The sequence below is a fragment of the Caretta caretta genome, chromosome 1 (assembly GCF_965140235.1).
Source record: "Caretta caretta isolate rCarCar2 chromosome 1, rCarCar1.hap1, whole genome shotgun sequence".
NCBI lineage: Eukaryota > Metazoa > Chordata > Testudines > Cheloniidae > Caretta > Caretta caretta.
In genome coordinates this window covers 202208461-202222767 of record NC_134206.1, presented here as the reverse complement: position 1 = coordinate 202222767, position 14307 = coordinate 202208461, and the positions used below count along the sequence as shown (strand labels likewise).

Below are 14307 nucleotides of genomic sequence, written 5' to 3'. Positions count from 1 at the left end.
CTGGGGTGCCTTTTACACTCTTTTCTGTATAAACAACAACTTCTGGCCAGTTCATACATAGCCCCTAGCATGTAAAATCACTCCCAGCTGAATACATGAATGCTATGGCCAGCCATTCATGAATTACAAACAGGGCAATACCAACAACTCCCTAGTCTCAGCCTTGTTCCCCAGAAATGTGTGTCTTATACTGTCCAGCCTACTACTGAACAATTCAAGCTCATAGAAAGTCCATCATTTCATCAAAGGAAAATGATATATGCCCCAGCCTTGTTATCCCAAATGGAGTTTCCCATGCATGCTAATCCAAACACATTAAGATAAAACAATAATACACATTTATTAACTACAGAAAGATAGATTTTAAGTGATTACAAGTGATGATGTATAAAAGTCAGGATTGGTTACAAAAAGAAAATAAAAGTGTAAAACACAAGCTAATACCTAACTCAACAAGTTAAGTGAACTTAAAAGCAAAAGGTTTTGCCTTACCATACACTGTGGTAAATTTCACAGGCTGGGTCTCCTTTCAACCTTGGACACTTCCCTTAGTTCAGTTCTTTGAGAGTCATTGATGACCTGAGCAGAGATGAAGGAGGAAAGAGGTGAAGTGGAGACCACTCACTCTCTCTCTCTCTCTCTCTCTCACCACCCACCCCTCTTTGAGGATTACCCCCATCTGGGGTGCAGGCGACAAGTAGTCTCTTGTGGAGGTGGGGGTTGAACCATCCCTGTGAAGAAATGTAAATTTCTTGTTTACACCTTCCTATTGCTGGAGAATGGCTGCTTAAGCATGTAGTAGATCTTTAACACCTGTCTGGGTGTTAGTCTGTCCTTTGTTCCTGAGAAATTGGTTTGGGCCTGCTTTTCTTAAACTTGGAGCATGTTATAGCAATGTTATATTGTAGAAACTTATAACTTTACGTACAATGTTGATACACATTTTTACCAGGACAGTAATGTTCAGCAGATTATGAGTTTTCAAATGATACATCACAAGGCATACTTTGTACAAAATTTATCATAGTCTTGTAAAAATTGTGACCATAATAGTGCAGACCATCACATTCTCATATTAGCTAGCAAGTTTTCTTCTTCCTAAAAGACATCTCTCTCCACAGAAAGTCATCTGCTAAAATCTTGCTAAGGGAGGAAAATAATTCTGCCAAGATGATGCTGAGATATTTTTAATTCTTGCATTTGCCCATTTTAATACATTTTGGTGATTGGTGTGTTAGAAATGGATGAGTAGATGAAAATACATGATGAATCCAAATTTTCATTTGCTTCTTTTTGTTCTCTGCATATCTGTGACAAGTTGATCAGATAAGTCCAAATTCATACCTGGTATAACTCCATTCACATCAGTGGAACTACACCGGGGAGGATTGTGACCTATATTGCATAGTTACTGCATATACTTACAGCATCTTTATTGTAAGGTGAACCTCAGGAATGGATCAGTTAGCAGCCAGTTTCTTTTCATTAGCCAGAAAGGGATGAATCCAGCCTGCTGTTTGCAAATAACTATGAAAGAGTGAGAACCAAGGATCTTGTGGCCACCAAAAAGGACCAAACTGTACTACATTAAGTGTTGTACACTTCTGACCATTCTCTCCAGGATAGTTGCCAGGAGTTATATTATACAGTCAATGTACATAGGTGAGAATCGATTGTCAGTTTGCAACCCTCTTATCTATGAGAAATGGAGATCTTTTCCTCTTTCAGGAATTCTTCCATTTATTGACACCTGTGGAGCTAAGAGCCTGTTGTTTTGGAGAGGTGCTGAAAAGTTTGCAAGCATAGCAATAAACTGAACCAGTTTGTGAAGAATAGATGAGCCATTCTCTCTGATACTCGCATTGTTTTTGTTCTGCCTCAAAAATAATGTCCTTTCAGGCTTCATTTGACATCTCCATGATGTTGAACAGATTTGGAGAAATCACCAATATTTTGACAGGGTTCCTTGGCAATGAAATGTTCATGAAGCTCATCTGTCATAACTAGCCAAAGCAGTGGAGGGGATGGATACATTACTGTTACAATGTTAATTCCTAGTCATTTTCTTGGTCCCTAGTGGGTGCAGTGATGGCAACTCATATTTCAGTGCAGGGGCGTTGGCGATGATAATGGTTTCTGGGAGTGGATTCACCTTTATTCGACTGCAATTGCAAGACAGTGTCATTCTGTCCAAATGTTTTTCTTGGTGACTAAGCAGCTGCGCTCTTGCTGCATTGGCCATCTTCAATGACTGCTGCTGCTTGTGGCTTCAAAAAATTTCTGAAGGGAAGCTTTTTTTCTTCTTTAATTCTTCCTCTATCTATGACCTTGTTCTCCTTTTTTGAACTCCTAACTCATACATCTGACTCATTGTAAGTACAAGGCTGTGTCTTAGTGTTGTACTCTTGGCACATACATTTATGAGCCTGTTTCCGAGCTCACACTGGTTTTAGTCGTAGAAGTAGTATGGTATATATTTTCGGACAGCACCCAGAGTCCCTAGTCAGGATTGGGGCTCCACTGTGAGGAGTGCTGTACTAATGCAGGTATGAAACAGGCCCTACCCCAGAGGCCTAACACCAGTGTCACTCCATTCACCACAGGAGAGTTCTTCTTTATTTCCATCTGCGCAAGCGAAACCAGAATCAGGCCTCAAATATTTGTCTCCCTTACTCATGTCTGACTTCTATAGGGTGATAGGAAATGTTTACACACTTTGTAATTTTGTGAGGCAGTCAAATACAATAATGATGGACACTTTATATGAATGTAAATAGACAGAATTGGATGTGATATAATGTATTTTCAAAATTTGAATAAGATATTTTAAAAATGTAGTAAAGGAATATATGTACATTATATATTAGACATACCAGGTTTATGTGAGTGAGATAGTTTTTCTTTTCTATGCCTGTGCATAAATCTGGGCTTGATGAGATCTTTCTTAACAGCAAATAGCCAGGTCTTCTGTTTTATATCTTAAATGAAAGTCAACCTCTCCAGTGGCTGCTAGCACAGTGTTGGGCCATTGGTGTTTGAGCTGACACAATGAAGAGCAGCACATTGTGGCAGGAGGGATCATTTATACTCTGTGGGATTTTGGCAGGAAGGGGCTTGTTCTTTAGACAGGGGAGACTTTGAACTGGGAACTGTTATTGCAAAGGGAAAAGGAATATCAGATACTGACCATGAACACTACTTAAGAGTCAATCCAATCAGTGACGCAGGAGCACAAAAATTCACAAGAGCCCCTTGATAAATCCTCCTCTCTGGCCTGCTAGTTCTCCAGGAACTGACAATTCAGTGTATTATGATGGGATCAGGACTTTTTTAAAAAAAAATACCAAATTCCAGCTTAAGCAAAGAATTGCGGCTTAAGCATGGTGAAATGTTACACTGTCAGATAAAAAAGTGGGGGGAGGGGGTGGCGGCTAGGGAAAGAGATAAATACATACAGATAAGTAATAGAGATTTTGTATGACAAATACTGGGAACATGATGCAGCCTTTACTATAAACATGAATTGCTGTTCCAGATTTTGATAGGAACCCTTGGGATTCGAAGGAAAGTATTTCTCTCCAGTATTTTTTACAAAGATATATTTATGAGAAACTGGCCTTTACCAGACTAAAGCAGCATCCCAGTACATCTCATTTAAATGGTTTATCTACAAATATCCAATCCATGGAGGAATGATTGTCTGAGTTTCAGGACCACATGTCTGAAATGGATACACAATGCTCCTAGCAGGGCAGAGGAAAGGCAAGTTTCCCTTCATTGGTGGTATTTATTAAAGCTCTATCTGCTATGAACAAACCACAGTCTGGTCTTCTTACAGGGTGCCCTGTGCTCCTGAGATTTCATGTTTTCTGAGGTTCAAGTTCTGCCCTCTGTTGTACAGGTGTACTGTGTGCAGTAGTACACACACACACACAGAGAATTCTGTCTTCCTCTCCCTCCTTGGTGCAAAGCAGCACAGCTGGTTATCTACTGACTGCTCGGAGGAGGGCCCAACTTCTACACTGATGTCCGCAGTACATATTTGTCAGGGTGCATATCGTACCATTCCAAAGGATCAGTATCATTCCTACTCTAGAGGACCTAGAATCATTCATTTGTGCCACTAGACAGCTCTTGAACCTGATATGCTGGATAGCGCCATCTCCTTGCAGTTGCTTGAAGAATTCCACCCAAATATGTTTCTGGTTGTCTCCAGTTCCAGAAAGTAATAATGACAAAGACCAAAACTATACTTGGCCTGGACAACCCAGATTTAAAATATCTCTCTGATCAGGAAAGTGGCTGTAAAAATAGTTCCTTCTTATTCAAGAGATCTGCCCTATGTGTGTTCAGAGTCAGATCTGCTCCTTTTAATGACATAAGCAAGTTCTTACCGCCATTTAGTCCTGCAGAATCAATACCACATGAGGACAGCAAGTGGAATTATTTGCTGCCTCACACATCATCAACAAACTAGTTCGCTGGTTATGATATAAGAGGCAAAAGAAACAAAGATTTTCAGATCCCAGTGCAGGTTTGCAGCACTGTCAATCTCAAAAATCAGCTTTTGACTACAAAATTGAACCCATTTGACCATGTATCACTGAGAGAGAATTACCCCAGATCCGGATATCAGATACTGAATCCCTGCACAGAAATGCATAGCTGTTTTGCTGACTGACCATGGCATCTAGATCATGTGAGTCTTTTTATCTCCAAACAGGGAGTAGAAAAGGAGTTGTCGGGTGCCTGAGGCAAAAGGAACTAGAGTTAGGGACAGAGACAGAGGGGCCCTGCAAGAAACAACCCCTGGAAACAGCCAAGATCAGGTCCAAGAACTGGCAGGTAGCTTTTGTTTGCTATTATTTAAGTTAACAAGAAAGGAAACCACAAGAAAGTGGATAAGTCTAGATTATTTTGCTTGTGTGTACTGTGTTAGGAGCAGAGTAGGAACACCACCTGTTTTTGTGAAATTTAAATAATAGGCTTTGACAGACCATTTCTGATCGATGGTGCTGATTAATGAACAGTTCAGGTAAGGTAGCAAACAAATAAAGATGGTTGAAGACACAAATTACAGAAAGGGAAAGAGCAGGATCAGAGCATCAGGATGTGGAGTTATGGTAAAGGAGCCCATTAATCATCAGCACTATTATAAAAGACCACATTTTGTGCTGACTTTATGTCCCTTGCAACTCTACTGAAGCCAACACAGAAATTGACCTAAAGTGCACCTCTTAAATTACAATCTGAAGTACCTCACTGCTGTCATGAATGGACCTTCTTTAATACAAATAATGAAATGATTAATGTGTTGTCCTCCTCTAAAATACTAAATAAGATTTGGGTGGGTTGGAATACATGTAAATATGTATAAATATATATAAAATACCCAAGTTAGTAACATTAATGGAAAGTTTTTAACTAATTCTTTGTACTTCCATAGTGCATTCATGGAAGAAACTCAGTGTCTTCAAAATCTTAATTAAGCTTCGTAGCACCCCTGTGGAGTAGATGTTAATATTCTTCTTTTATAGCAGAAGGAACCAAGGTACAGTGGGGCTATGTGACTTTCCAAAACTCACACAGTGAGTCAGTGGCAGAATCACAGAGAGAACCTAGGAATCCTGACACCCAGTCCCCTGCTTCCTTACTGTTATTTGTGAAAGATGTTTTATGCTCCAAAATCCATGTCATCTGTTGGCCTTCCCATCTGGCTCAAGACCCGTTTCCTAAAGTGTTTCTGGATGCTGCTTTCCCTGCTGTGTCTGTCTGTCCGTCTGTCCCCCCCAGTCCCGTCCCCCCGCCCCCAGGTCTGATCAACCTTCAGTTTCATTGATTTTGTATTTTAAATAAAATCAGCTGTGTCATGTATCCCACTACAGCATTTTTTAATATTAAATCCTTAATATTTAATCATTACTAGTCTGATGCGATTAATGCATATTATTGAACGAAAACAGCCAAGCTGTTCAGGCCATGCAAGAAGCTCTCAAGAAAGGAACTATGAAGCTGGCTAAGTGTTCTGGGACTTACAATTTTCTTCATACTCTTCACCCAGAGTGGATTTTTCAAAAATACCTAAGGGAGCAAGGCTCCTAAATCCAGTTGACTGTCAATGGGAGTTCAAATACCTGATGACCATATGTGATTGTGAACAGCCCATCCCCAACATCCTTTCTTCCTGCCATGCTTGGTTATGAACCACAGGGTGAGTGCTGGCCATGCCACAACCAAGGATCTATTAGATTAGAGTCCTAAACACCAGAGGCGCAACAAATGACACAGAAAAAAAGAGATGTAACAAAATACATCTGGCTAACTCTGTCACCCCTTAGACTTGACTTGTGTGAAATTTCTAGGCAATAGACATGTTGTCTGGCTGAAGAAGGACTGGGGGCCTGAAAATCTATTGTGGGAGTTAAACATGCAGATAAACTGTATGATTGGATCTTCTGTAAGGACTTCAGGATTTTGACTATAAAAAGGTGGGGTGAGGGGCAGAATAAAAGACAGAATGACATGGATGAAATGTACATAGAAAGCAAGGTTGAAATTAATAGAAGGGGAGATGAAGGGTGTGTGGAAAACAAGGTAAGCAGGGAGAAGAATTGAAAGGAAATCTTATGCTGAATGTAAATATAAATGAAATCTAATGAAATCTAAATGAATGAAATCTAAAACCATGCACATATTGGGCATCATTACACCCTTGACATTCAACCCTTGATGTTTGTCACTGTGGTTTGTGAAGCTTTCAAGCAAATCAGGAACTGACTTACGGCTCCACTCCAAACATAGGTTAAACTCAGTGGTTCTGAATAAGTTTTGTATTGAGCTTTCAGATTCGTTTAAATATGAAATTCAAAACAAACTTTAGGGAGGGGTGTGTGCCTACAAAAACTGGAACCTCAGAGAAAATGTGTGCTTGAGCCCCTGTGAAGTGTAACTGCCAAGTGGTGCATCGTCTGTCTATACAGATCCAGCTTGCCATTAGCCGTCATTATGACAAAAGGTGTACATTAAACTGATCCTGAAAGTATGCTTTGTGAAATGCAGTATTACAGTGTCATCTAAAATGCACTGAGAATACTTAATTGTATTGGGAGGCACTCATTCCAATGTGTCTGCTCTATTAATTAGTGGTTTTGAATATTATTGTGATGAGTTTCCTAGCATACATTCAGAGTAATGCTCAGTAATGTTAATTACCTGTGAAATAACAGTGACACTTTGTAACATTTTTGTTCACCTGTGGGTTTGTTTGATTTTGCTGATAAAGCAAATATTCGTTTTTCTTCACTGATCCTACTGAAAATCCTATATTCATGCAAGTAGCACCATTGTGGGCAGGATTGGAGACACTGATGTCCATGGAGCTACTTGCATGAGTAAAGTGAGCAGGATTTAGCTTGTCATCTGGATGTTGGTTTAAGATACACTTCCATCCTCCACAGTCAACTACCAAAGGATTATAATAGTTAGAGAAAGAGAAGCCCTATTAGTCTAGTCATGGATTCAATCACAAAAGATTTCAAAAATCCCCATATTTCGTAGAGTTCCGATCCAGAGATTTGGTCAAGCCAGTTATAAAAGCAGGAACCATTGCAAAAGTCAAGTCTGGATACTGAATTCCCCCTTCTACCAAATATCAAGGATGCTCGGTTCTGAAGGGTTTTTTGGGGGCCCATTCTGTATTAGCTCATTGAGTTTACCTCCTCCTCAGGGCAGCATATGGCCTCCAGAGAAGACATTTAAGATATAAAACTGCTACTAAGGTTTGATGTTAGCTGAAAGACTGAGAATAAATTATCTCCCTGGTTGGTTTTTGTCACTAAAGTAGCACCCACTGGTGTCCAAATGAGGAAGTAGGTGGAGTTTCTGCCTTTGGACTGATACACTTTTATTTTAGCCACTGTTTATGTGATACAAAGAAAGCAGGAGGAGAAAGGCAGGTCCTTTTCCTTCCTTCATCTGTATTTTAGCTTAGAGGCAGCTCTTTCTGTCTTCTCCTCTGAGCAGGGTTAGATCACATGATGGGAAAAATTCTGGTGCCCCTTCTACATTAGGGCTCCTGCTGTTGCTCAGTGCAGCTGCAGTCATAGCAGGCAACCTGCAAGACCAGGAAGGAATTCTATTGTGTGGCAGTTTGCTGCTTGATTTCCCCTATCTTACCTACCCAAAATAGTTTGGATGGTTAGGCCATGGAGATGAGGGACCGGAATCTATCCTCATTTATAGCTGGGGTTTCCCAGATGTAACAGAGGACAGAATTTTGCCCTGCTAGGCCTCACTCTGCCATATAGATGTGGAGAATACTGATTAACCTTGCAGCAAATTCTCTCACTCTTGATAAATTATTAACAATTCCCCCATCTCCTTTCCTTTTGTTTCTTTCCAGTACAGACACAGCCTCTCTCTGTCCCCTGCCCCAATGAATGTCTGCACTAGGGCCAAGGCTTGGAGTGATTTACCTGAAGAGTAACACCATTTGGAAACCACTGTAAGTAAATTTTATGTCCTACAAAAGATTTCTTGTTTCAGCAAAAAGGAAACAAAAACAAAAAAACACCCAAAAACCTTCAACACCTGGCCATTGCTGGTTAACACAAGCTAAATTTTACATTACACATTTACCTGGGAAGTAAGTGGGGTGAAAAACAAACCAGTAAAAAAGTTGGTAAGTATTGGCCTGGTTTTGTAGTTCAGCAGTGGTTTGACCTCTTTGCATCTTCTAGCTGTGCCCTGCTCTGGTAGGAGTCCCCTGCCTATTACTCAAGTTTAATGTGGTGTCTTCATGTCTCTCAGTGGTGTTTTGCCCTGTTTTTTTATTAGATTTCTTTGTCTTTTGTAGAGTTACTGGTCTGGTGCAATCATATTATTTCTTGTTGCAGTTCTGTGCAGTGCAGTTTGGTTTCCCTGCAGCTCGTTATAGTTTTGAGTTGCTCTTGTCAAGTCTCAATGATTCTTGTAGTTCTGTATAATTCAGGCTGGGTCTCAGTGTGTCACTGGAGTTTTGCAGAAGCTTGGTTGGACTCTGTGCTTCTCAGTGAAGCTTCCTGATGTTCTCAGTGGGTTTTCTGTCTCTTGTAGTTTCACAGTGTTCTGAAATGAACTCTTACCTGCTGCCCTGGAGGGCATAATCTTATAGTTTTAACCAGTAATGGACAGATCTCTGTTCCTCTTACTATAGGGTTTTTTTTGTTTTTTGTTTTTACTGCTCTAGTGAAATTGACTTGATTCTCACTTGTAGCTTCCTGTTTCAATGCTCAGGCTTTTTGTGCCTCACACTATAGTTTTATCCTGCTCGGGCTGGATCCCCGTGCCATTCTGATCAAGTCTCCCTACCTCCCATCCCAGTTTTGTGTTCTGTTCAGATTTTTCTGTCTCTTGTAACTTTTTGTGGTGCTGCTTTCAGAATTCTGTGTATCTTTCCATCTTAGTTTTGTAGTCAGGTATCTGGTCAGACTTCTGTGCTCCTCTCAGGGTGGGTTGGTTGGTTTGTTTTTAACTGAACATACTCATCTCTCTGTCTTGCATAGTCAGTTTCTAACCACACATCACATATTGTCAATGTCACATCTGAGAGAGGGTCAGGACTCACAGTGAGAAGCACTGATATCAGGAGTGGCATGAGTATCATACATGCAGGCGGGAGATGAATGTGTAGTGAAACACTCAAAAAATATTGCTTAAAAATTCTGATGAATAGCTTGCTCTCTCCTATGTTTTTAAAACCGGAAAAGCCAGATATCTCGATCTTTATATATATATACTGTGTGCACTAACTATGTTAATGCCAAATTATGACTCAAAAAGTCAGTGGAATGCTTGCTTGGGTACTACAGATGCTCCTCATCAGGGGACAGTGGCTGGAGGGAGACATTATGCCTCTGTTAGGTGTAATACTTGGAGTGTGGAGGGTGGAAACTCAGTCAGTAGCAGTCTTTGTTACATCATTAGCAATCCCCTGGCATTGTCCTCCAAGCACTAGCTGATATTCCAGGGAGCAGGGCTTAACCATGACCCAGCCCATCCAGACACACTCCTTCGGGTGTGTAGTGCTGCTAGCAATGCTAACATATCCTTGACTATGCAGAGGGTCACCTGGGGTCATGTGCCCCCCCCTCAGATTTCTGCTAGGGTTTATTTGCCCTGCCCTGAACCCTGCTGCATACCACCAGAACCTTTAAATTGTGCCCTTCCCCCCCCCCGCCCCCCACTATCAACAGTTATGTGGCATCTCTGCTTGATCCCTTGTGCTCAGGGAGTGCAAATGGCCTTATTATGACTGCCTCCTTTACAGATGCACTAGGGAAGGCAGGGCTCATTCTAACCTTTTTGTCACCTCCCTTTCCCAGTGCATTCACACAGGAGCAATCATAATTTGACCATTAAATAATAATTCATCTTTGTAGTTATCACTGAAAAGCTTTACTCTAGAGAATGTGAAAGGCACCTGCTCTGTATTTTCTCTGCTGCCATAGCACCCCAGCCCTGCCCACAAATAAGTCCCTTTTCTAGAGGCTGGAGAGTTCAGCCTCCACCTTTACCAACTCACCACCTCCCCATGCTAACAGATGCTGATCTGAAGGGCCTGAGGCATCTTGGTTACCTTTGGGCTCACCTATACCTTACTCAGTTCAGCTGTTTGGTAGTGGGTTGTGCTCTGTGATGGGGCTCAAAGAAGTAACTAGTAGAAACTCATAAGAAACCACTCAGGTGCCCTGTCTCACACACTAATCCCAGATCACGCTGGACTGAAGAGTAACCAGGAGAAATTGAATCTTTTCAATAACCTGCATCAGTTGAAATGGGTTTGATATGCTTCTAAAAGTGGAGAACCTCAGACACAGAGCATTTGGGTCCGTTTCCAGAACTGGGACTCGGGCCGATGTCTGTTTCAAAGGGTCTCAAACGTTCGCTAGCTGACATGTGGGAAATGCTAGCAGCTGAGCAAACTAAATTGCCTGTCTGTGAGGGAGACCAGACTGAGAGGTTTGCTTGTTGTGACATGTTAATACATCTGGGGGAAATTAATCCCAAACACAGATAATTGTTGTGAGGGAGAAACCTGGGGAGACGTAATGTTTGAAAGAGACTGAGGAGGATTGCTGGACAGCAAATTGCGTGTGAGTTTGCAATGCAATATGGTAGCAAGAAAACTAAGTGCAATTTTGAGTTTGAGAGGCATCCTGACACAAGGAAATAGTTCTCCCTACCTATATAGCTCTGAGTCTACCACACCCAATCAGTTCTGATCCGTTCTGCCTTTAAAATAGACAGACACAAAAAATTACGCTACTCTACATTCAGTACCTAAAATCATGTTGTAGCTGCATTATTGTGAGATGTCAGGTTTCTAGACCTTTATGACAGAACACTGCAGTACTTATATACATAAAAGGGGGGATACTTCGTTACCAAAAAGATATTGGCACTTCGGCAGGATCAGAGGTTGGAGGGACTGATTTATAAGAAAAGTTTGAAAGACCTACTAAATAAGTGCAGTTTGGTTAAGTGATGATTAATGCATGGTGGGGACTTGATAACAGTCTATGGATATTTGAAGATTATACAGCCAAGAAAGAAGGGGAAATATTTTAAGTGGTGAATATCATGAAACACTTCCCAAAAGATGTATCTGGCTGTGGAAGAGTCTTCCAAAGGAATTGTGTAGAAGCCTCATTACAAGGGCCATTTAAAACTAGTCTGGATGACACCATACTAAATGAACTCTAAGGAACAATCCTGCACTGACTAGTTGAGTAAGATAAATAAGTCTTCGCCATGTCTAACTTCTATGATTCTATACATCGGGGCTATCTACCATAGTGTCCTTTCCCCAGTGTGTTGGCCCTGTTTTCCTTTATAATGAGGATAAAGATGATGATGGTGCCTTGAGTGTTTTCAGACTCAGCTTCAATGTCTGGAAGAGCTAATATAATAAACCACAACCACATACAGAGAAAGAGCGTGGTCCTCCCTGGGGATCAGACCACCCGCACCTGGGGCCTGATTCATAGCCTTATGAAACTGAGTAACTCTGTTAGCTGGCAGTAAATAGGCTGTTCGTTACTAGAAGGCAACATGATCACATGTATTGAAGTAGTGCATTACACTGACACCCACAGGTGAAATTGTTATGTGGTACTGCTAAGTACTGTAGCCAGCTCAGAGGAAGAATCTGGGAAGATGTACAAACTGCAATGACGTTGGAATACTCTATGGTCACTTAGAGAAGCTGCCCCTCCCACCAAACCCAAACCACAGCCATTGTTGCCTCCTTCTCCCATTTGTTTATGCACCAGCCAAATCCAGCTCTTCCATTCCTTTTGACACAGCCAACCAGCGGTCACATTCTGAAACTTCTGACTGAAGTGAGACAGTGCTCCAATTTACCTCCTGGAATAAGGAGATAAGAACACGTTGTGTAATAAACGGTTTGGGATTTGCTGCCTGTCCATAGCACTGACTATAGGAGTCTAAGCTTGGGGATTGGAGAAATGGGGAGGGGACCATTCATAAGGCCTCAGTGCCTGGGCTCCTACATAGGTAATTTCTGATCAAAGTGAGTGCCAAGCCTTGTTTCTAATACGTTTTCTCTAAATTCTAAGTTGGCTTTGATGTTTCCCTAACTTGAGCTTCCCTCCTCCTGCTGGTTCCCTCTCATGTGTTTAAGTTACTTAGATACAGGGAAAGCTCTCTGATCAGTAAGAAAGGAGAGGAGTAATGCTGTGAACACTTATTTCCCTGGTGCCAGACAGCATCATTGCCTCCTTTCCCTTTCCACTGAGTACATGTAGTAGGGCCACAGCATTCTGATTTGGAATAGTTTCTGTTGTGAGGGCCTCCTGATAATATACTGTCTCCCTTGAGAGCAATGGTAGCAAATAAACCCATTCAGAGAGGAAAGAGATTGGAGATGGGGGTAGAGGATGCTATCCATAGTGTCACTGGGGCCACAGCCTATAGTGGACTACATCCACCCTGACTAAATTGGCCTTCAACATTGGTTCTCCACTTGTAAGGTAATTCCCTTCTTTTCATGTGCCGATATATATTTATGCCTGTATCTGTAATTTTCACTCCATGCATCTTAAGAAGTGGGTTTTTTACCCACAAAAGCTTATCCCAAATGTATCTATTAGTCTTTAAGGTGCCACCGGACTCCTCTTTGCTTTTTTAGCCTATAGTTAAAACATTTTCTGGTCTGCCTCTGTACTTGATTCTGAGTGCTTGTGATGCAAGAGAAGTAGAAATTATTTAGCAACATGGCACTCAGGCTATTTCTTCACTGCAGAATTAACTCAAGTTATCGACACTTGAGTGAACTCCTCTCAAGTTAGCCTAGTCTGAGGGAGAGCAGCCACACTGTAAGCTAATACTTGAGCTGCACAGAGTGGTTGGATTAGCAACACACTAGTGTGCACTAGTGTTAGCAGCTGACAAATTGTGCTAATATGAGCTGTCACCTGTACTCTATGATGGGTCAACCAACTCAAGTTAAAAGCATCAACACACTCGAGCGCAGGCTTTGTGTGTGAGGATGGGACATAAGTTAGGGGCAACACTTGAGTTGTAACTCGGATTAACTGAGGTGACGACAAACACTTAGTTGTTGTAAATCTGTTACCACGGATGTTTATTACCACGGATGTTTATTACTACGCCATATGTACAGCCACTCCAACTACCTTGGCCCCCCAGATCCACTACTGGCTGAATAAGAACTGGCATTGCCTGAAAGCTTCACAACTAACAGTGCTGTGAAAGAGACTTGTGTGTGTATGTACATGTGCAGAGGGAGGAAGGTACCGGGAATGAACGGAAGGGGGGATATTTCTCTACAGGCCCTAGGAAATGTGACAAGAGTTAGCCTGTGAGGATGTTTGAAGTGCTCTCATGGACAAAAGGTATACTTTCCTTACTCAAGTTTCTAAAATAAATTGCCATGTGGCAATAGACTGTGTGACCAGAAGTAGATTTTAGCAGCAGAATTGGTATCCAGATTTCAAGCATGCTGGAATTTTGAGGGCTGAGATGCTGAGATGCTCAATTTATTTTTCAGACCTTTCTCTGTATGAAGTATACTTAAAATATTTCAAAACTGTCTGATTTTCATGCAGTTTACAGTGATGCAGTTCTTGCCTCAGTTAGTCAAGTAACTCTGTTAGCTTCAGTTGAGTTACAAATTTGGAATAACTCAACTGAAGCTAATAGAGTTACTTCAGATTTACTCTGGTGTCAGTGAGATCAGAATTTTCAACATATTTGTAATATATGTTGTTCCCTACCATATAGTGT

The 14307-nt window shown here is 41.3% G+C and overlaps 1 protein-coding gene across 4 annotated transcripts in view; it reads left to right on the top strand.

Moving 5' to 3' along the window:
- Positions 1-14307, top strand: part of ZBTB20 (zinc finger and BTB domain containing 20) — a 626421-nt gene that overhangs the window by 571286 nt on the left and 40828 nt on the right. For all 4 annotated transcript variants that reach the window (XM_048818099.2, XM_048818071.2, XM_048818047.2 and 1 more), the window contains one exon: positions 8402-8503. In XM_048818099.2, the coding sequence (XP_048674056.1) occupies positions 8439-8503 (65 nt within the window). In that variant the 5' untranslated portion in view covers positions 8402-8438. The remainder of the gene's footprint in view (positions 1-8401; positions 8504-14307) is intronic.